General features: G+C 45.8%; 1 protein-coding gene across 2 annotated transcripts in view; it reads left to right on the top strand.

Annotated features, from left to right (window-relative positions):
• LOC137335782 (acidic amino acid decarboxylase GADL1-like) overlaps positions 1-21380 on the top strand; it is a 138235-nt gene that overhangs the window by 105935 nt on the left and 10920 nt on the right. For both annotated transcript variants that reach the window (XM_068001178.1, XM_068001188.1), the window contains 2 exons: positions 1707-1758; positions 4696-4785. In XM_068001178.1, the coding sequence (XP_067857279.1) occupies positions 1707-1758; positions 4696-4785 (142 nt within the window). The remainder of the gene's footprint in view (positions 1-1706; positions 1759-4695; positions 4786-21380) is intronic.

The raw sequence follows: 21380 nt of genomic DNA, 5'->3' as shown, positions 1-21380 counted from the left end.
CGCTCCTCTGAAGCGCCTTGGGATGTTTTACTACACTAAAGGCGCTATATAAATGCAAACTGCTGATGTATTACTGTAATGTACATTACGTGGACCCTGACACAGAGTCATACTTATTCTATACATGAACTCAGCGGTCATGGGTTGGAACCTGGCTCAGAGATAAATGACAGGAACAGCACATATCTTTGACAAGTGGCAGCTGTGAGCTGTGAAAATAGCTCACAGTCCAGAGACCAACATCATTAGAATTAGTAAGGGCCTGGGGTACGCCTACGCCTTTAAAGTAGTAGAACATGGCGCTTCACAGGAGCGATTATCAAACAAAATTTGACGCGGAGCCATATAAGGAGATATTAGGACAGGTGACCAAAAACCTGGTCAAAGAGGTAGGTTTTAAGGAGCATCTTAATGGAGGAGGGAGAGAGCTCTTAGTTTGATTTAAGGCTATATAAATAAGATACCCAAATCAACACTGGCAGTTCATCCGGCATAGATAGGCTAGCTGTCAGCTGTGACTCAGTGGTAGCACTCTCGCTTCTGAGTCAGAAGGTCGTGGGTTCAAGTCCCACTCCAGAGACTTGAGCACATAATATAGGCTGATACTGCAGTGCAGTACTGAGGGAGTGCTGCACTGTCAGAGGTGCTGTCTTTTGGATGAGATGTTAAACCGAGGCCCCACCTGCCCTCTCAGGTGGACATAAAAGATTCCACGGCACTATTCGACGAAGAGCAGGAGAATTTGGTGTCCTGGCCAATATTTATCCCTTAACGAACATCACTAACCACAGATTAATTGGTCATTATTACGTTGTTGTCTGTGGGATCTTGCTGTGCGCAAATTGGCTACTGAGTTTCTTACATTACAACAGTGACTACGCTTCACATGTACTTCATTGGCTGTAAAGCGCTTTGGGACGTCCTGAGGCCCTGAAAGACGCTATAGAAATGCACGTTCTTTCTTTCTTATTGCCAGGCTACCAGCTGTAATCACTGGGCATTATTATATGTGACACATAGATGCCATTCCCCCGGTTCAGTCTTGATTTGGCTGATCTATGCTGCAACAGTAAAGCTCTTTCAGCTGTTTTGGTGCCTGCAATTTACTCAGGTTGCTTCCAAGACAGTTTGAAAGGAGCCCTACAAGACCCCACTCCATAGTTTGATACAGACGTGAATGCAATAATGCAGTCGGCAGGGCAGAGATGGGGTCACAGGTCACGTCTGGTTCTGCGTGGTCATTTAAAAAAAATCTTAGTTTTGATAAATACAGTAGGTATTGGGAATAACACAACAAGACCTGTACTAGCGTAGAAGTGATAGGTCTATATATCTGAGGCGCATGTCATTTTGCCCTAATTTAATCTAAGTGGTAATAGCTCTCGCACTGCTTGCAATAAATCTTCATGTACCACTCACCAGCCTTGAACAGTGAGAGCTAAGGAAAGACCTATGCTGGATCAGAATGGATTGGAACATGCAAGTGTATTTTGGCATCACTCAGCCTATAATTCTTCAGAATTTCTGCCTTGCAAATCAAGTACAATACATTGATGATACTACTCACAGAGGCAGCATTAGACCTGGTATCTGGCTTGTCGAGCTTGCTGTGGTGTATGGTCTTGGACAGTTTATAAAAGTGGCAATAAGTTGATGCTTATAATTTGATACCCATGGAGTAAAACAGCGTTTGATTCTAATTGCAGGTATTTGGCTGATGAGATTAAGAAGAGGAAGGAATTCAGGCTGATTTTGGAGGTAAGCAATATTTGACCTTGATGTCTCCTGCCCCCCACCCCTCCCAGTAACCCCGAGGGGGAGTGACTGCTCAAGTTCCCATTCTCTGCAATTGTACCTTGTTATACCACCGACCATCAGAAGGCAGCCTGAAATCGAGGAGAGTCACTGGCTCACTAGAGGCTCAAGGGCCTTGGTCCATTTACTTTAGAGCAGCATAGACTTAGAGGTGACCTGATGGAGGTCTATAAAATAATTAAAGGGCTGGATAGTGTCCCTATTGAGAGATTATTCCAGTTTAGCAGATTGGGGAGGTCCAGGGGACATGAGTTTAAACTATGGAAGAGTAGGAATAGACTGGATGTTAGGGAGTTCTTCTTTTCAGAGAGTAGTGAGTCTCTGGGATGTGTTCCCGGCTGGTGTGGTGGGTGCCGACTCTCTGTATTGCCTTCAGGAGGGAGCTGGACCGGTTCCTGACTGGGGCAGAGAGCACATCATATAGAAGATAAGTGACTTTACAGATAACACTTGGTCCATGTGATCTCCTGGACTGGTTTCAATCGCTTGAGGGGGGTCGGAGAGGAATGTTCCAGTGTATTTTTTCCCTTATTGTCCCTGGGTTTGCCTCTTCCAGGAGATTACATGATGCGGTGGGGGTGGGTGGGGGGAGTGTTTAGTCACAATGCTCCGGCCATCATGGTGGGGGGCAGGTTTGATGGACCATCTGGTCTTTTCCTTCCTGTTATTTTTGTATGTTCGTATGTGCATTGTCTAAAAATCCCTAAACCTTTCTACCTCTCTCTCCTTTAAGTTGCTCCTTTAAACCTACCTCTTTGACCAAGCTTTTGGTCACCTGTCCTAATATCTCCTTATATCGCTCGGTGTCAAATTTTGTTTGATAATCGCTCCTGTGAAGTGCCTTGGGACGTTTTACTATGTTAAAGGCGCTATATAAATGCAAGTTGTTGTTGTCAGTTAGATAAAAAGATGTTTCCTGCAAGATGTCAGCCATTTGTTTGATTTTAGATTTCTATTTATCTATTTCCTTGAAATCTGGAACACAGCAGAATGAAATTTAAATCTGTGTGTGAAAATTGGACGGCTTTGTTAAACTAATCATGGCAGTTAGAGGGCGTGTAGCCGACGTGGGTCTCAGTTATCCGTCTCGCTTGGAAGCACTTTTATTTCTGAACCCCTCCCACCAGTCATTGCGCACTGGACTATGAAAATTTTAAGCTTCTGCGATTTCACTGGACCTAACACGGTGCTGAGCCTTATGTATAGAATTACACAGAATGTACAGCACAGAAACAGGCCATTGGGCCCAACTGGCTCATGCCGGTGTTTATGCTCCACACGGGCCTCCTCCCACCCCTCTTCAAGTAACTCCATCAACATATCCTTCTATTCCTTTCTCCCTCGTGTGTTTATCCAGCTACCCCTTAAATGCATCTATGCTTTTCGCCTCAACTACTCCTTGTGGTAGTGAGTTCCACATTCTAATCACTCTCTGAGTAAAGAAGTTTCACCTGAATTCCTAATTTGATTTATCAGTGACTATTTTATATTTATGACACCTAGTTTTGGTCTCCCCCACAAGTAGAAACATCTTCTCTACGTCTACCCTATCGAACCCTTTCATAATCTTAAAGACCTCTCTTAGGTCAGGAAGGCCCCAGAATTCAATCCTCAGGCCCATGGGAAGTTACCTGATCTTAGCTGAGTAAATTGTAGAACACTATCGTTGACCTCAGTGTCCCCTAGCTGGGGCGAGGGTGTGTGTGTGTGTGGTGAAGGAGGGGAGGAGAAGCTGAATTAAAGCTGCCTCCTGCTCCCATGCACCATCCAATGACTAATACTGGTGACCGGATTGGGTTTTGGGTGTGATTGCTTGGTACAGTCAAAGACCCTGACCACACCGTTCAGGCTCAGACAGGGAAGGAAGTGTGTTTGAGACTACCATATACTCTCGGGAGGTCATTTCAAGCTAACCCGCTCAGCGGGCAACTGACGGGATCGGGTCAGCCGCCCGTTTTACTTTCCATCGATGCTGGGCGGATTAAATTAAAATGACCCCCTTAGTGTTTGGATGACTGTAAATCACTTGCCCACTTATAATGCTATCCATAGGAAGAGGGATCTTTAACAAGAAGATAAAATGTGGGCTTAGCCAACAGCAAATCACGATGGTTCCTTCCCAGGATATAATTTCTGAATCTCCTGAGTTCTAAGCTCCATGGCAACTTTCAAAACCTGCATGTATTTTCTACTCTACAAAATCTTAACAAACTAGCCGCCTTTGCCCATTGAATACGGCTTGTTGCACTTTCTGTTGGTGAGGGGAGTTCCTTTTATTCTTTGTTCGTCAAGGTGCTAAGGAATGGAATAGTCTTCCACTTTGGAAACCCAGTGAGAGCATCAAGCACTGACAGATGATGTACAGTGGGGCTAGAAGCAGTGTAAAGCTCTCTCTCTTCTGGTTCAACAATGTGCATCAACCCCAATCACAAAAGACCGTCCCCACCTTGAGAGTGCGATTTACTTTTATTTCCCCTATCAGCTGACCAGAAGTTAAAAATTTTCAGCTGTGCTCTGGCCATTTTTTAACTCCTGCCCTACAGCATAGAATCAGTAGCTGTGCTTGCTAACCCCGGCCCAACGCTCGATATTTTTTTCTTTCCATTGATTGCGTAACGGGCAACTAATTAAACTTCGGCCAGTTTACACCATCGCCCAGAGTTAAGATGACCCCCAGCTGATCCCCTCAGAAGGTCAGAGGAATAACCCCGTCCCTTCAGTGACCAGCGCGTAACGTTAACCTCACCCTGGAATTTCAGAATCGAATATCTGACACTTGTGTGTGGTTTCAAAAAAAACGCTTGAATGATGTGTTCAAATATTCTTGCATGTGTTGCTGAGTGAGGTAATAATTTTGTACGCACCTTGTTGTATCCTTAGCCGGAGTATACAAACGTCTGCTTTTGGTACCTACCTCCCAGCCTTAGAGGCGTGACCGAGGACCAGGATTTCTGGCAGAAGCTTCACTTGGTAAGTGGCTACGAATCGAAAAGGTGAGACTCAAACCTGGCTTTACATATCTCAAAAACACCATCCGAGATTGGCGGAATCTCACGAGAGACTGGACTGTTAAAGGGGTTAGTGTCTTCTGAAAAATTGATTGGCAGAGCTGATTTTCGGATTACTCGCAAGAAAAGCTTTATGGTTTAAGTCACTTCAGAACCCATCACCGAAGTGACTGCATGTGACATAGTCATGGTGAGAACGGTGCTCGGTTTAACTGAAAACTTAGCTTACAAAGAATGGCTGTCTTTTTCCACAGGGGGTTTCATGTTGTAAGCCCGTAGGAGGTAATTTTGACTTTGGGCGATAATGTAAAATGGGTGATAGTAGATCAGCCGCCAGTTATACATCTCTCCCGATTTCCATTTCCATTGAAGTCAATATGAATGAAAATCGGGAGAGATATATTACAGGCTGCTGATCTGATACCACCCGTTTTACACTATCGCCCAAAGCCCAAATAACCCCCATTGTTTGGAGTGCTTTCTATGATTTTATTTCCTCTGCTAGGAATATCTGTACAGAGTTTCTCAATTTGATATCCCCCCCCATCAAAAATAATAGAAGAGGAAGCCAGCTAAACACGGGTTAAGGTGTCAAAAGCTTTTCTTGGCCTCAGCAGGACAATGTAATCGGAAAAACAGGATGTTTTACACAAGGCATGTGCGCATCCGACACCCCGGGATTTCATAGAATCTTACAGAACAGAAGGAGGCCATTCGGCCCATTGTGACCATGCTGGCACTTTGAAAGAGCTATCCAATTAGTCCCGCTCCCCCTGCTCTTTCTCCATAGCCCTGCAATTTTCTCCTTTTCAAGTATTTATCTAATTCCGTTTTTAAAGTTATTACTAAATCTGCTTCCACCACCCTTTCAGAGTAGTGTATTCCAGATCATAACAACATGCTGCATAAAAAAAATTCTCTCATCTCCCCCCGCCGAGATTTTTTGCCAATTATCTTAAATCTGTGTCCTCTGGTTACCGACCCTCCTGCCAGTGGAAACAGTTTCTCCTTATTTACTCTATCAAAACCCCTCATAATTTTGATCATCTCTATTAAATCCCCCCTTAACCTTCTCTGTTCTAAGGAGAGCAACCCCAGCTTCTCCAGTCTCTCCACAAAACTGAAGTCCCTCATCCCTGGTATCATTCTGGTAAATCTCCTCTGCACCCTCTCTAAGGCCTTGACATCCTTCCTAAAGTGTGGTGCCCAGAATTGGCCACAATAGCTGAGGCCTAACCAGTGATTTATGAAGGTTTAGCATAACTTCCTTGCTTTTGTACCCTATGCCTCTATTTATAAAGCAAAGGATTCCATAAGCTTCTCAAACAGCCTTATCAATTTGTCCTGACACCTTCAAAAATTTGTAGAGTAAGGCGTGTTATTCCATGACAGTTCACATGGCTTCTGCCTCACGAGCCATTATCCCTCTCTTTCCATGTGTGTAAAATTCAATTTAAGTTCAGAATCATAATTAAAGGGCCTACGTAAAATAAATCAACTAAGGGGCATCAAACCGGTTCTATAATATTTATAAAGATGTGCACATCATATTACAGATGCAGAGTTGGGCTGCCTTTGACCACTGCTCCAGGTCTCTCTTGACCAAGGTTGATCTCCCAGACTAATGGCTCTTTGATGTTACATGAATTGGTCCTTGGGGAGTGATGCATGACCTCCACATGCCCCTTTCCATTTACTTTTCCTCCTGCCGTCTATCCCAGTCAGTCCTGGTGACAGGCCATTCCCACTGCTAAAAGGGAAGGAATCAGAACCCCTGCTTTTGACTGGTGAGCAGGCTCCAGCTGGCGCAATACCTGAGCCTCCGATGCCATTGGGTCTCTGGATTCGGGTCATTTGTACTGCACAGTGGTGTCAAGGGATGGAGTGCTGTACATCTACCATCGGCTGCAGTCCTCTCATTTAATACATGCCACTCTAACCAATGGACAGCTTTTTTAAACCAAATTAAACAGCATAAAATAAAGTAGAATTAACTAACTACAGCAAAAGAAATGTCCTCTGTTTAACCCTTTCTCTGGTTCCCTTGCTAACGACAGAAAAAACATTTCTTCCCCTTTCTCTGGCTCATGAGTTACCTGCAGAGAAAGAGGGTTTTGGCTTCTGTGGCTGTTTGGCTACAGGCTCTTAACTGACTTTACTTCTGGCTCTGAGTGAAAAGTCCTTTCCTTCAGAAGTTTTCAGTATACCTTGGGATAGTTGGTAGCACTCTTGCCTGAGTCAGAAGCTCGTGGGTTCAAGCCCCACTCCAGGACTTGTCACGCATAGTCCAGGCTGACACTCCAATGCAGTACTGATGGAAGTGCTAAACTGTTTGAGGTCGTGTCCTTCGGATGTTAAGCCAAGGCACTTTGTGTATCCAGGTGGATATTAAAGATCCCATGAAGTTAATCAAAGGGGAGCATGGACTTTTGTTCCTCTGTAATCATTACCAAAAAACAGTTTCACTGGAACATTCATCACATTGCAAAATGGCTGCTGCACTTTAACTGGACAGTGAGAGTAATTTGAGTGAATCGCTTTGGGATGTTTCTGAAAAACGGGATAAGTTACCAGATAATCTTTTCCACATTTCCCCCGCTTTACAGGGAAACTGCCTGAACATTTTTCGATCTCCCAATTCTCTTCACTTAAGTCCTGTTTTTTTTTTGCACCATTCTCAAGTTGAAGCGAATTCCAAGACTGCTCACTCGATCTCCGACAACTTAGCCTGAACTTACCAATTCAGCCCTACCCCCGCTCTGCTCTACCCCACACCCCCCACCCCCACACCACCATACCCCCTCACCACCCCACCCCCTACCCCCACACCACCCCACCCCCACACCACCCCACCCCCTCACCACCCCACCCCCTACCCCCACACCACCCCACCCCCTCACCACCCCACCCCCTACCCCCACACCACCCCACCCCCTCATCCCCTCACCCCCGCACTGCCCCACCCCCTCACCACCCCACCACCCCACCCCCTCACCCCCACCCCCACACCCCCCACCCCCTCATCACCCCACACCCCCCACCCCCTCACCACCTCACCCCCCCACCCCCTCACCACCCCACCCCCTCACCACCTCACCACCCCACCCCCTCACCACCCCACCCCCTCACCACCCCACCCCCTCACCACCCCACCCCCACACCCCCACCACCCTCACCCCATATCCCCTGGTAACCAATCTGAACGCAAACAGCAGACACATGACTGCAGCTTGAGTACTGAGGGAGTGCTGCATTGTGGGAGGTGCCATCTTTCAGACGAGACGTTAAACCGAGGCCCTGTCTGCCCTCTCAGGAGGACGTAAAAGATCCCATGGCACTATTCGAAGAAGAGAAAGGGAGCTCTCCCCGGTGTCCTGGCCAATATTTATCCCTCAACCAACATCACTGAAACAGATTGTCTGGTCATTATCACAATGCTATTTGTGGGATCTTGCTGTGCATAAATTAGCTGCCTCGTTTCCTACATTACAACAGTGGCTACACTTCAAAACTACTTCACTGGTTGTAAAGCACTTTGGAATGCCCTGAGGTTGTGAAAGGCGCTATAGAAATGCAGATTCTTTTTCTTTTCTTTAAACACTGCAAAAACCACTCCCCCCCCACAACAAACCTGGCCGACAGATTTCAGCAGACCACCGCTGACTCCAATTGTCGAGCAAGAAACGGTGGACATGATTGCAGCTACCAATCCAGTGGCTGCAAAAGAAATAAATATCAAGTGACTATTGACACCATTGTTTCAGCCAATGATTTGGAGGCGGGTTGGGACAGACAGCCAAACAGTGAATTTTACAGCAAACAAAGCAAACGGCAAAGCAAACAATGTCTATTTGCAAAGAGTCTTTACTAACTGCAGCAAACAGAAATCGTCTGTAAAATCAATCCCAGTCACTTACAGCAGTACGATCTCCGGGTGTGATCGATGGGGGAATTACCCAATCATCTCCATTCTGGCCGGGACTTGTGGTGTCACTGTATGCACCCAAAAAATCAGCCAACATGGGATGGTGGCTTGGGAGAAGGCAATTGGAAGCTGAGAGACTAATGGGAAAATTTGGGGGCATCTCATAAAGTTTGGGAGGTTTGGAGGACTTCCAGAGGTGGCTCCATACCCTCTATATGTCCTCGTTCACTCTCAGTTTGTTGCTTTTAGCAGGTTTATAACTGTACAATGAGGGCCTCCCCGTCCCGACCCTTGAACTGACTAACCGTGATCCTCTGGCCCCAGTGCTACATCATGACAGGCTTTCCTGCCGCCAGGAGGTGGCGCTAATGGGCCACTATTGGCACAAAATGGAACAGTCCTGCCTCTTGACTCTACGACTGACACCCTTCCCTTTCGCAGGCTTTCCAACAAACCTTTTTAAAAATTTGTTCGGGGAGGGAGGAGAGGCAGGGGAACAGCGTGTGTGCCGTTTGTTGCAGTGATGTCATGTGCAGGAGATGTGATAACGCGTTTTAATGCAAGTCATGTCATCGTGTGAAAGTGTTTGCCAAACACTTTTTGCATAGGGACAGCACTTCTTTTGTATAGAAAAAAAGCAGCTCACAACAATCAGCATGGGACAGGGAAAGAGCGGAAGTGGAAAGTTTATTGAGTTCAATTGGGAGTGTTTCCTTTTAATCCTCCATTACAGCAGTGACTACACTTCAGAAGCACTTCATTGATTGTAAAGCACTTTGGGACGTCCTGAGGTCACGAAAGGCGCTATATGAATGCAAGTTGTTTCATTCTTTCCTTCCCGGGCTGCTTGCGTGCCAGTCAATCAGTTATGCAGCCACTGCCTTGTGAGAGCAGAAGAGATTGGAAACCAACTTGCGTTTATTGTGTAACTGAGTACAAGGCGTCCATTCTAGACCTCCTATCATCTAGATGGGTGGGTGGATACGGGCAAAGATGAGGCAGGGGGCGGGAAAGAAACTTCTGAGAAAATACAGTACCGCTATAAACCATCTCCCAAAATGTTTTTCATCTGTTCCTTTGAAATATGCAAGTGCCAATTTTAGTTAATAACAGCCCTTCTTTCAAAGCTTAATAAGGATTTTAGCAAAAAAAAACGGTTACGGAGCATTCAGCTTTCAAATATCCAACAATTAACTTAAGCTTTATAACCCCATAATTAAGACTTGAAAGTCACATTATATCTCAGGGAATGAGGTTCAGTAAGCAAGAGGCAGCAGTGGGCCACACAGTGAAATATATTTGTGCATACAGTGTGCAGATAGGGTATTGTATATGCCACATGTATACTAAAAACAAAACACAAGAGTAATACATTCTGGCGCATAAGAGGTTGTTTTAGTTAGGTCATGAAAGGCGCTATATAAATGCAAATCTTTCTTTAAAATTGGGAATTGATAGTTAGGGATTAGCCTCAGCTGGAGTATTCTGTTCAATTCTGGGCACCACACTTTAGGAAGGATGTAAAGGCCTTGAGAGGGTGCAGAAGAGATTTACTAGAATGGTACCAGGGATGAGAGACTTCAGTTATGTGGAGTGACTGGAGAAGCTGGGGTTGTTCTCCTTCGAGCAGAGAAGGTTAAGGGAAGATTTAATTGAGGTATTCAAAATTATGAGGGGTTTTGATAGAGTACATAGGGTGAATCTGTTTTCACTGGCGGGGGGGTCAGTAACCAGAGGACACAGATTTAAGGTAATTGGCAAAAGAACCAGGGGGGAGATGAGGAGAATTTTTTTTACACAGCGAGTTGTTATGATCTGGAATGCGCTGCTGAAAGGGTGGTGGAAGCAGATTCAATAGTAACTTTCAAAAGGGAATTAGATAAATACTTGAATGGGAAAAATTGCAGGACTATGGAGAAAGAGCAGGGAAGTGGCACTAATTGGATAGCACTTTCAAAGAGCCGGCATGGACATAGTGGACCGAACGGCCTCCTTTTGTGCTGTATGATTCTATGAAATCGCGGGGTGTGGGATGCGCACCCACCTTGTGTACATCACGCTATTTTTCCGATTACATTGTCCCACTGAGGCCAAGAAAAACTTTTGACACCTTAACCCGTGTTTAACTGGCTTCCTTTTCTATTGTTTTTAATTGGGGGGGGATATCAAATTGAGAAACTCTGTACAGATATTCCCAGCAGAGGAAATAAAGAGCAGGAGAGTAGGACTAATTGGATAACTCTTTCAAAGAGCCAGCACGAGCATGATGGGATGAATGGCCACCCTCTGTGCTGTACGAATCTATGATTCTAAGAAAAGATAGCAGTGTTCAACACTTACTACAACTTGTGCTGAAACACGTCATTCTGTTGTGAACATGCAGTTATGCTGTGCAGCTGTTCTGGCTCCTTTCCCTCCATAATGAAGAGATTCCCTCTTTTAAAGTTTGGGAGAGGAGATTTACATTTTGGGACTGCTTTAAACCACACTCTTTAAAGTGACAGCAGATTATGCAGCACCACTATTCGATTTAAGGGCTCTTTAATTAGCAACTGAAAATGTAATTTTATTTTAAAGAAAGCAATTGTTATTTCTTCATTTTTTTTTAAAGTCAGCAACATAGTTAACAATGAGTCTGGTTTTTTTTTTGCTATCCACAAACCTACCATGCGTTAAAGTCGAGGAAAAATCATTCGTCGCCATCTCTTAATCCTTGGAGTACTGCTAAAGCACTGTCACCATCGTTGCACATCATAAATTAATGATGTTAAGATAAAGGGGCAGTTACTCTGGGGCAAAGAATTTTCAATGTAAAGTGCCTCCCCGTTTTGTTTCACAGACATAAAGAAAGAAAGACTTTGCATTTATATAGCACCTTTCACGACCTTAGAATGTCCCAAGGCCCTTTACAGCCAATGAAGTAATTTTTGAATCGTGGCCACTGTTGTAATGTAGGAAACGCAGCAGCCTATTTGTGCAAAGCAGGCTCCTACAAACAGCAATGTGATAAAGACCAGATAATCTGTTTTAGTGATGTTGGTTGAGGGATAAATATTGGTCAGGACACAGGGGAGAACCCCCCTGCTCTTCTTCGAATAGTGCCATGTGATTTCTTACATCCACCTAAGAGGGTAGACGGGGCCTCGGTTTAATGTCTCATCCGAAAGCCGGCCCCTCCGACAGTGCAGCGCTCCCTCAGTACTGTCCTGGGAGTGTCAGCCTGGATTGTGTGCTCAATCCTGTGGAGTGGGACTTGAACCCACGATCTCTTGCCTCAGAAGTGAGCGTGCTACCATTGAGTCAAGACTGACATTTACTTTATTAGTGTGTATGGGCTAGAAATTCGGCCGTGTAGGGCCCGTTTTTCAGGGTCTCAAAATGGCATCCGAAGTGCGCACACATGCTTCTAGCATGATGTGTGCCGGACGCCATCTTGGTAAAGGCGTTAGCGCAGGCACAGACAACGAACGCCAGCACCATCTAAAGTAAGGAGAATATGTGTTAGATCAGTGTGCAACGCTGATTTAAAGGGATAGATATCATTTTGGCACTATTGCTCCAGCCAACGCTTTGTCTTAACCATGACCATCTGAACATATCTTAGACGGCCTGGGGGACCCCCACCAGTGCTATTAAAGAGACCATGCAGGATTTACAGTTTATTTGCTGGATTATTGCTTCTGGCTGCTGATGCATTAGTACCTGTTTTTGGAGATCTCCTATACTTGAATGGGGGAGCTGGACTAGGGGACATAGCCTAAAAATTAGAGCCAGGATTTGCAGGACTAAAGTTAGGAATAGCTTCTACATGCAAAGGGTGGTAGAAGTTTGGAACGCTCTTCTGAAAATGGCAGTTGACACGAGCTCAATTGTTAATTTGAAATCTGAGATTGATAGATTTTTGTTAACCAAGGGTATTAAGAGTTCTGGGGCTGCGGCAGGTATATGGAGTTAGGTCACAGGTCAACCATGATCTCATTGAATGGCGGAACAGGCTCGAGGGGCTAAATGCCACTGCCACTTGCTGTCTCTTGTTATGCGCCACCTTCTCCTGCAAGAAAGCGGGACATGTGACGGTGAGTGTCCTGCAGGATATTTGGGTGCTGTGTCTGTCATGGTTGAATAGCTGCCAGTGCGTGTGACCTATGAGTTGTGGGTGTGCGGCTTGCAACAGTGGTAATGGGTGAGAGGAAGCATCTGATTGGAAGAGTTAAGTACTGATTAAAAGAGTTTGTTGGTATGTGGGTGATGGGGGGTGTCGTGCATGGTGCAGTTGGTTGGAGACGCCACTTGACAGTTGGCCTCACTCACCTTGACCATTCGTGTCAAAGCATTGAACTTCTTCCTGTACTGCATCCATGTTGGTGGTGCTAGGTGCCTGGCATTGACTTCGTCCCCTACTGCCTCGCACTGCCTCTTGGTCATCTGTCTGGAGGGCCTCTTGCCCACCTCCTCCCCCCCCCCACCCCGGCGGATGTAGGATGTTCCTCCTTCTGTCCACCTCTTGCACCAAGGCCTCTAGTGCATCATCAGAGAACCTTGATGCACGCACTCTCGCAGGCCTGGTGCAAACTCAGATCAGCAGATTGGTGAGGTCTGGTGTGCAGACTGAAGGATGTGAGATTTAGTAGTGCGCAACCTTCATTCAATGTTTTAACATAACTCATCAGTTTGTAAACATAGGGACGAGACCTGCATCTGTATTTTATGTGTGCGATGTCTGATCTCCGTTCAGACTCCGTGCGGACCGTATCTGAGCTCCCGTGCTAGTGAGAAGTCACTGAACATCACAGCTAGGCCTGGCTGCTGCGCTACAATCAGGTAAATGACCAGGCAGCACGAATCTCTCCGGATTCAGAGGTTATCGAATTTAATCCCCAATATCTCTTACTTGTGAGGAGCAATCCCGAGTTATGGTGCTGTGTCATTCGTCCAGGAAACCTGACATTTTTAGTCAGATAGAGAACCTGAGATGTATTTGGTCTATGGAAAAAGTAAGAATGATCGACCAAAATGGCCTTTCTTGCTTCATGCATTTTTAAAGAAAGAAACAGGTCCTTTTGACCTGTTCTTTGTTCTTTCTTCCCTGGAGTAAGGCTTGAACCCACAACCTTCTGACTCACCTCTGAGTCCCACTTCAGAGAATTGAGCACATAATCCAGGATGGCACTCCAGTGCAGTACTGAGGGAGTGCTGCACTGTCGGAGGTGCCGTCTTTCGGGTGAGACATTAAATCGAGACCCGTCTACCCTCTCAGGTGGATGTAAAAGATCCCACGGCACTATTTTGAATAAGAGCGGGGGAGTTCTCCCCAGTGTCTTGGTCAATATTTATCCCTCAACCAACATCACTAAAACAGATAATCTGATCAGTGTCACATTGCTGTTTATGGGACCTTGCTGTGCGCAAATTGTCTGCTCACAGCTTAGGAGATTTTGAGATTGTTTTGAATCTGTGTGCGACATCTGGACGTCTCGCTGTGGATTTGGTAATCTGTGAGAAAGACATGGTTGGAAATGAGAGCAAACTGAAGGCCCAATTAAAAGGGTCTTGCCATCTCGAGCAATTGAGCCGGTTAGTTATAATGAAGAGAGCAGATTAACATGCTTGTTAATATGAGAGTAACATTGCATTCACAATCATGTGTGCCACTGAAACAGTTATTGATTGTACTTTTAAAAACAAAGCATTAACACAAACTTGCTTTGCAAAAATTCACACTGTAGCCGATTACTTGATGGGTTACAGTGGGGTTTTTAAACGTGTTACTCCTGGCTTTAACTGCAGTTAAATCTGTCAGTAATGCCGAGTTCACGTCACTTGCCATTGTTAGTGCGTAAAAAACCTAGCAATTTGCGGTGAGGAAGAGCTATGACTTGAGTTGCGAACTTCGCAAATTGCTGGACGATTTGCGCCATTAGCTTCGCAAAAATGGCAGCTCGCCCTCAACCTCCCCGTAAGTTTCACGAAATTGCTGGGTTTGCGCCGTAAATACAAATTAAACTTGCCGTAGAAAGTTAGAGCCGGTCCTTAACGACGCAAGGACCCTGTTAATGGGGTGGTTTATGTTCCTGACATGAAACTCAACCTTGGAGGCCGAGAAAGGGAACAATGAAACTGTGGAGTCTCAATCCTGCAGGTAGTAAATTGCTCCTAGAGGATTTTTACATTTTTTTCTTACTTTTCCTTTATGTCTTTTTCTCTCTCTCTCTTAATCCACTCTCTTTCATTCCCTCTCTTTATTTCCTTTCTGTATCTAATTTGACTCTAATTCACCCTATTTCCTTTCTCGTCATTCGCTCGGTTAATGTCTCTAACCTTAAATTTCATCGGTTAAGGTCTGATATTTCAAGGTGTATGGACCCTGTTAATGGGGTGATTTATGTCCTGACATGAAACTCAACTATTGGCCCCGTTGTTCACCAAGGTCCCAGATGCCCCTGTTATCCGCTCGCACGTCCAGCAATTTGCAGCGCAAAACTAACTGGAGCTGAAGGGTAAGGGAATAAATCCAACTCATGGCACTCACCACGAGATTCACCGCGAGATGCCCCACTCCAGCAAATTCTGTGCCATTTATTGAAATGGATTTTTACCCCCTTTCAATACTTAACAACAAACGCATACATGTGTCAGGAAGATCTAAATTGTACATAGTCAAAACATTACAAACTTCAGAGACAAATTAAATAAAATACTAATCAGAAACAGGAAACTGTCCATACCGCCATAGTTATTCATAACTTTATATTGTCTGACAGATGTATTAACTACATGTAGATACTTGCACACACACAATCTAGCAGTGCATAGTGCAAACTTCAGCATATTATTTAATTCTGGGAACCATTCCAGCTTTCCTTGGGGTTGTAGGAATAGAAACAGCACAGACACCAGCAATGACGATCCAGCAACTCTCACTCGTACCTGAATCCAAGGAGGCAATTCCTTGACGTGAATGGCATCTGACTTTAATCCGCAGGTTTATACACAGACTATTCTTACCTAGTTATATATATATATAAAAAAATACTATATACCTGCCTATTCAGATTTGTCGTGCACATCTGTTTCAAGGCATCAAACCAGAAATAAACTTGTCAAATGGGAATTAAGTTAATGTTTCAGTAATGCTCAGTTTACAGGAATGGTTTTGGTATACGTCCATTGTAAATAATAGCCAAGCTCTAGATGTATGGGTTAGGCCGCAGAGATTGGAATACATCATTAGAATTTTTTTTTAGAATTTGAAAACTACTTTAATTTAATTTGCCGGCCTCAGGCCTTGCTACGTTCAACCACCGCACCTCTCCACCCACCCACCCCCCCTCCGCCCGGGTAGCTGCTCCCTCCCACATCAGCTTGCAACATTGGAGGGGAGGGGGAGAGGGAGGGACAGATGGACAGACAGACAGAGAGTGGAATTAGTAGTGAGGTAGGGAGAGAACTTTTATGGTACCAATATCTTAAAGCTTGGAGAATCATAGAATCATAGAAACTTTACGACACAGAATGAGGCCGTTCGGCCCATCGTGTCCGCGCCGGCTGAGAAACGAGCCACCCAGCCTAATCCCACTTTCCCGCAGTAGCCCCGCAGGTCACGGCTCTTCAGGTGCACATCCAGGTATTTTTTAAATGAGTTGAGGGTTTCTGCCTCTACCACCCTCTCAGGCAGTGAGTTCCAGACCTCCACCACCCTCTGGGTGAAATAATTTTTCTTCATTTCCGCTATAATCCTTCTACCAATCACTTTAAATCTGTGCCCCCTGGATATTGACCCCTTCGCTAAGGGAAATAGGTCCTTCCTATCCACTCTGTCTAGGCCTCTCATAATTTTGTATACCTCAATCAAATCACCCCTCAGTCTCCATCTTTCCAAGGAAAACAACCCCAACCTATCCAATCTGTCACCATTCTTCTGGCAACATTCTTGTAAATCTCCTCTGCACCCTCTCTAGTGCAATTACATCCTTCCTGTAATGTGGTGACCAGAACTGTGCGCAGGACTCAAGCTATGGCCTAACCAGTGTTTCATACAGTTCCAGCATAACCTCCTTGCTTTTACATTCTATGCCTCGGTTAATAAAGGAAAGTATTCCATATGCCTTCTTAACCACCTTATCTACCTGTCCTGCTACCTTCAGGGATCTGTGGACATGAACTCCAAGGTCCCTCACTTCCTCTACGCCTCTCAGTATCCTCCCATTTATTGTGTATTCCCTTGCCTTATTTGCTTTCCCCAAATGCATTACCTCACACTTCTCCGGATTGAACTCCATTTGCCACTTTTCTGCCCATCTGACCAGTCCATTGATATCTTCCTGCAGTCTACAGCTTTCCTCCTCACTATCAACCACACAGCCTATCTTTGTGTCATCCGCAAATTTCTTAATCATTCCCCCTACATTTAAGCCCAAATCGTTAATGTATAACACAAAAAGCAAAGGACCTAGTACCGAGCCCTGCGGCACCCCACTGGAAACAGCCTTCCAGTTGCAAAAACACCCGTCGACCATTACCCTTTGCTTCCTGCCACTGAGCCAATTTTGGATCCAATTTGCCTCAGTCCCTTGGATCCCATGAGCCTTTACTTTTTTGACCAATCTGCCATGTGGCACCTTGTCAAAAGTCTTGCTAAAATCCATGTAGACTACATCAATTGCGCTACCCTCATTGATCCTCCTTGTCACCTCCTCGAAAAATTCAGTCAAGTTAGTCAGACACGACCTCCCCTTAACAAATCCATGCTGACTGTCCTTGATTAGTCCATGCCTTTCTGAGTGACAGTTTATCCTGTCCCTCAGAATTGATTCCAATAATTTGCTCACCACCGAGGTTAGGCTGACTGGCCTGTAACTACTCGGTCTATCCTTTGCTCCCTTTTTACCTTCAAGTAGCTGTTTCCAGTTTACTTCTGCTAAATCACTTTTCAGTTTCGTAAAATTGGCCTTTCCCCAGTTGAAACCTTTAACTCCTGCTCTGTCTTTGTCCTTTTCCATAACTATGCTAAAACTAACTGTATTATGATCACGACCACCAAAATGCTCTCCCACTGCTACTCCTTCCACCTGCCCCTCTTCATTTCCTAGAACTAAATCCAGAACTGCCCCCCACCCACCCCCCGCCTCATTGGGCTTGCTATGTACTGGCTAAAAAAATTCTCCTGTATGCAATTTAAGAATTCTGCACCCTCTATATCCTTCACACTGTTTATGTCCCAGTTAATATTAGGGTAGTTGAAATCCCCTATTATTACTGCCCTATTGTTTTTGCACTTCTCAGAAATTTGCCTACATACTTGCTCCTCTATCTCCCTCTGACTGTTTGGGGGTCTATAGTATACCCCCAATAGTGTGACTGCCCCTTTTTTGTTCTTTAGCTCAACACATAAGGCCTCATTTGATGCTCCTTCTAAAATATCATTCCTCCTCACAACTGTAATTGTTTCCTTAACCAAAATTGTCACCCCCCCCTCCCTTTTTATCCCCCTCTCTATCGCGTCTGAAAACCCTGTAACCAGGGACATTGAGCTGCCAGTCTTGCCCCTCTTTAAGCCATGTTTCTGTAATAGTTAAGATATCATGCTGCCACATGTTTATCTGTGCCCTCAGCTCATCAGCCTTATTTCCTATACACCTTTGCATTGAGGTAAATACATTTAAGGACTACCAAACTCCCCTGTTGTTTATTTTCTAATCTTCGTTCCCTCTGCCTTCCAGACTCACTCACTAATTTTCTGCCTTCCATTTACAGTTCCGACTTTATCCCATCTGAATCCACACTCAGGTTCCCATCCCCCTGCCAAGCTAGTTTGAACCCTCCCCGACAGCACTATCAAATCTCCATGCCTGGATATTGGTCCCGGCCCCCGTTGAGGTGCAACCCGTCCGGCTTGTACATGTCCCACTTCCCCCAGAACCGGTCCCAATGCCCCAGGAATCTAAAGCCCTCCCTTCTGCACCACCTTTGCAACCACTCATTCATCTGCTTTATCCTCCTATTTCTGTTCTCACTCACGCGTGGCACTGGGAGTAATCTGGAGATTACTACCTTTGAGGTCCTGCTTTTTAATCTTTTTCCTAACTCCTTAAACTCTGCCTGCAGGACCTCATCCCTCTTTCTATCTATGTCGTCAGTCCCGATATGGATCACAACCTTTGGCTGTTCACCCCCCCCCCGCCCCCCCCCAGAATGTTCTGCAGTCACTCAGTGACATCCATGACCCTGGCACCAGGGAGGCAACATATCATCCTGGAATCATGCCTGGGGCTGTAGAAACGCCTGTCTGCTCCCCTAACTATGGAATCTCCTGCCACTATTGCTCTCCCGACCTGTCTCCTTCCCCCTCCGTACAGCTGAGCCACCTATGGTGCTCTGGTCTTGGCTCTGGCTGCACTCCCCAGGGGCACCCTCTCCCCCACCAGTATTCGGAACTGAATACTGGTTAGAGAACTTCCCCAATATCACTTTTATTAGATATTTCACCATGAGGGGGTCACTGGCTTTGGCTCCCAGTCCCAGAGTTCCTTCACTCCCTTTGTACTGGAAACGTTCACCTTCTTCCCAGCATTCAGACTGAACCTCTAGTGTGTCCTTTGAGGGGGGGATAACTATAGTCTTGGTCTCTCTGCTCCATCAAGAGAAGACTGTGCAGCTTGTTCTCTTTCTGAGCACCCCTGCCAGAACTGGAGTTCCTTCGGTCCCCAAAGTATTTTCAAGAAATGCTGGTGTGCACCTCTCTATTATCACAGTGAATGGTAACAGTCCGGTTTTTAGTGGCGTAGAAACTGACCTAGATCCACATTTTCATCTGACCACTATTTTAAAAAGATGTAACTTGCCTCTTCCAGTGAACGTCACAAGACCAACTGACTTCGAGGGGTTTATCCAAGAGACAAGTTATGGTGCAGTAGGAGGTGGCCTGTCATCTTGTGTTGAGAATGTGAAGATACTACAGCTAATATTTGGGTTAGGCTTCTGAGCACCTACCATCATTCACAAACCTGTTATATGTGGTTCAGATGTTCCTGTCAGGATTGGGTTTCCATTTGGATATTGCATGGACTGTTCAGGAGATTTGGTTCTTGGACGTTCTTAGATATTTTTGTATGGTTGGAGAACTCCCGCAGTCTTCATTTGGGTTCCCTCACCTAGACTTGTTTGCTGGAGATGGTCTCTTCATATCATGGAATAAGAAGTTCCTGTTTGCTTCCTCATCTTTCCCTTTGATCACTCCACAGTCTAATGAAGGTCGGTAGGCAGTAGAAAAAAGTCCTATTGTGAATATTAGACTGGTCCAAAGAACAGGGGGGCTCGATTTTAAACCGGAACTGTGGGTGTGTTGGGGGTGGGCGGCGGGGGGGGGGGCGAAGAAAATTGCGATTTCCAGGAGCGGGCAGAAATCCCGGCTCCAACACACCTAAGAACCCGTACGACCCAGTGTCATCTGGGTGCGCGCATCGTTCCCAAACCTGGAAGTCTCACCGATAATTAAAGCCGGTGGGAAAATATTTAAACAAGCAGTTCAAGTACTTGAAGTACTTGAAATGTACATGAATCTAATTTAGAGTGAAGGCGAGCGATTTCAACGCTGCCTCAGCGTGTTTCCCATGCTGTGTGGAAGACGCAGTGGGGAACGAGTCGTGTTTCAGCCGGCGGCCATTTGGACATTTAAATGCCTGTTTGACAGATGGGGATAAAAGGTGAGTTATTGCAGCAGGGCACTCAGTTCTCTCAGACAAACTTTTGGCTGGGAGATCTTTGTGTTTAGACTGAGAATTCTTGGTTTCCACTCAGAATTGTTCTGTTTATACATATTTACCAACTTTTCGGACCCCCTCAAACTGACACCATCAGGATGGGAGACACAAAGTCTGCATTTACCAGTACATCCGAGGACAAGTAACATCACCATCCTCACCAGGCACGGCGTGCACTTCCTCCACTTGGAGCTCCACAACACAGTGCCGCGCCACAGGGACCTGCACAAGAGCACGGGGGGATCAATAGGGGGAGCGACGTCACTGGAGGCACTACCCTCATCAGAGGGTCTACAAACCGAGGCTCAGCTTCCTGGACCTCTATGAGGAGCAGTGCGTACGGAGGCTGAGAGTGAGTCACCTGGTGGTCACAGACATCTGCAGCCTCCTTCATGCCGAGCTGCTCCCAGCTGGGCCTGGCGGCATCTCATTACCCGTCGCTGTTAAAGTGACCACTGCCCTCAACTTCTTCACCTCCGGATCATTCCAGGGTGCCACTGGTGACATCGCCTGGGTCTCTCGGTTGTCTGCACACGTGTGTAAGGCAGGTCACCAACGGCTTGTTTTGCAGGGCCTCGCAATACGTCAACTTCCCCATGGATGACTTCAGCCAGACGGAGAGGCCAGTGGGTTTCCACTCCGTGGCTGGCTTCCCACGGGTGCAGGGTGTAATCGATTGCACCCATATAGCAATCCGAGCACCTCCACACGAGCCAGGACTGTTCATCAACAGAAAGGGATATCACTCCATCAACACTCAGCTCATTTGTAACCACTGCAAAAGATTCCTTCACGTGTGCACCAGATTCCCTGGCAGCTGCCACGATTCATTCTGAGAGAATCCAACACCCCGGGCATCTTCCATGCATCGAA

The sequence above is a fragment of the Heptranchias perlo genome, chromosome 2 (genome assembly GCF_035084215.1).
Source record: "Heptranchias perlo isolate sHepPer1 chromosome 2, sHepPer1.hap1, whole genome shotgun sequence".
Classification (NCBI taxonomy): Eukaryota; Metazoa; Chordata; class Chondrichthyes; order Hexanchiformes; family Hexanchidae; genus Heptranchias; species Heptranchias perlo.
This window is presented reverse-complemented; position numbering and strand designations above follow the sequence as displayed.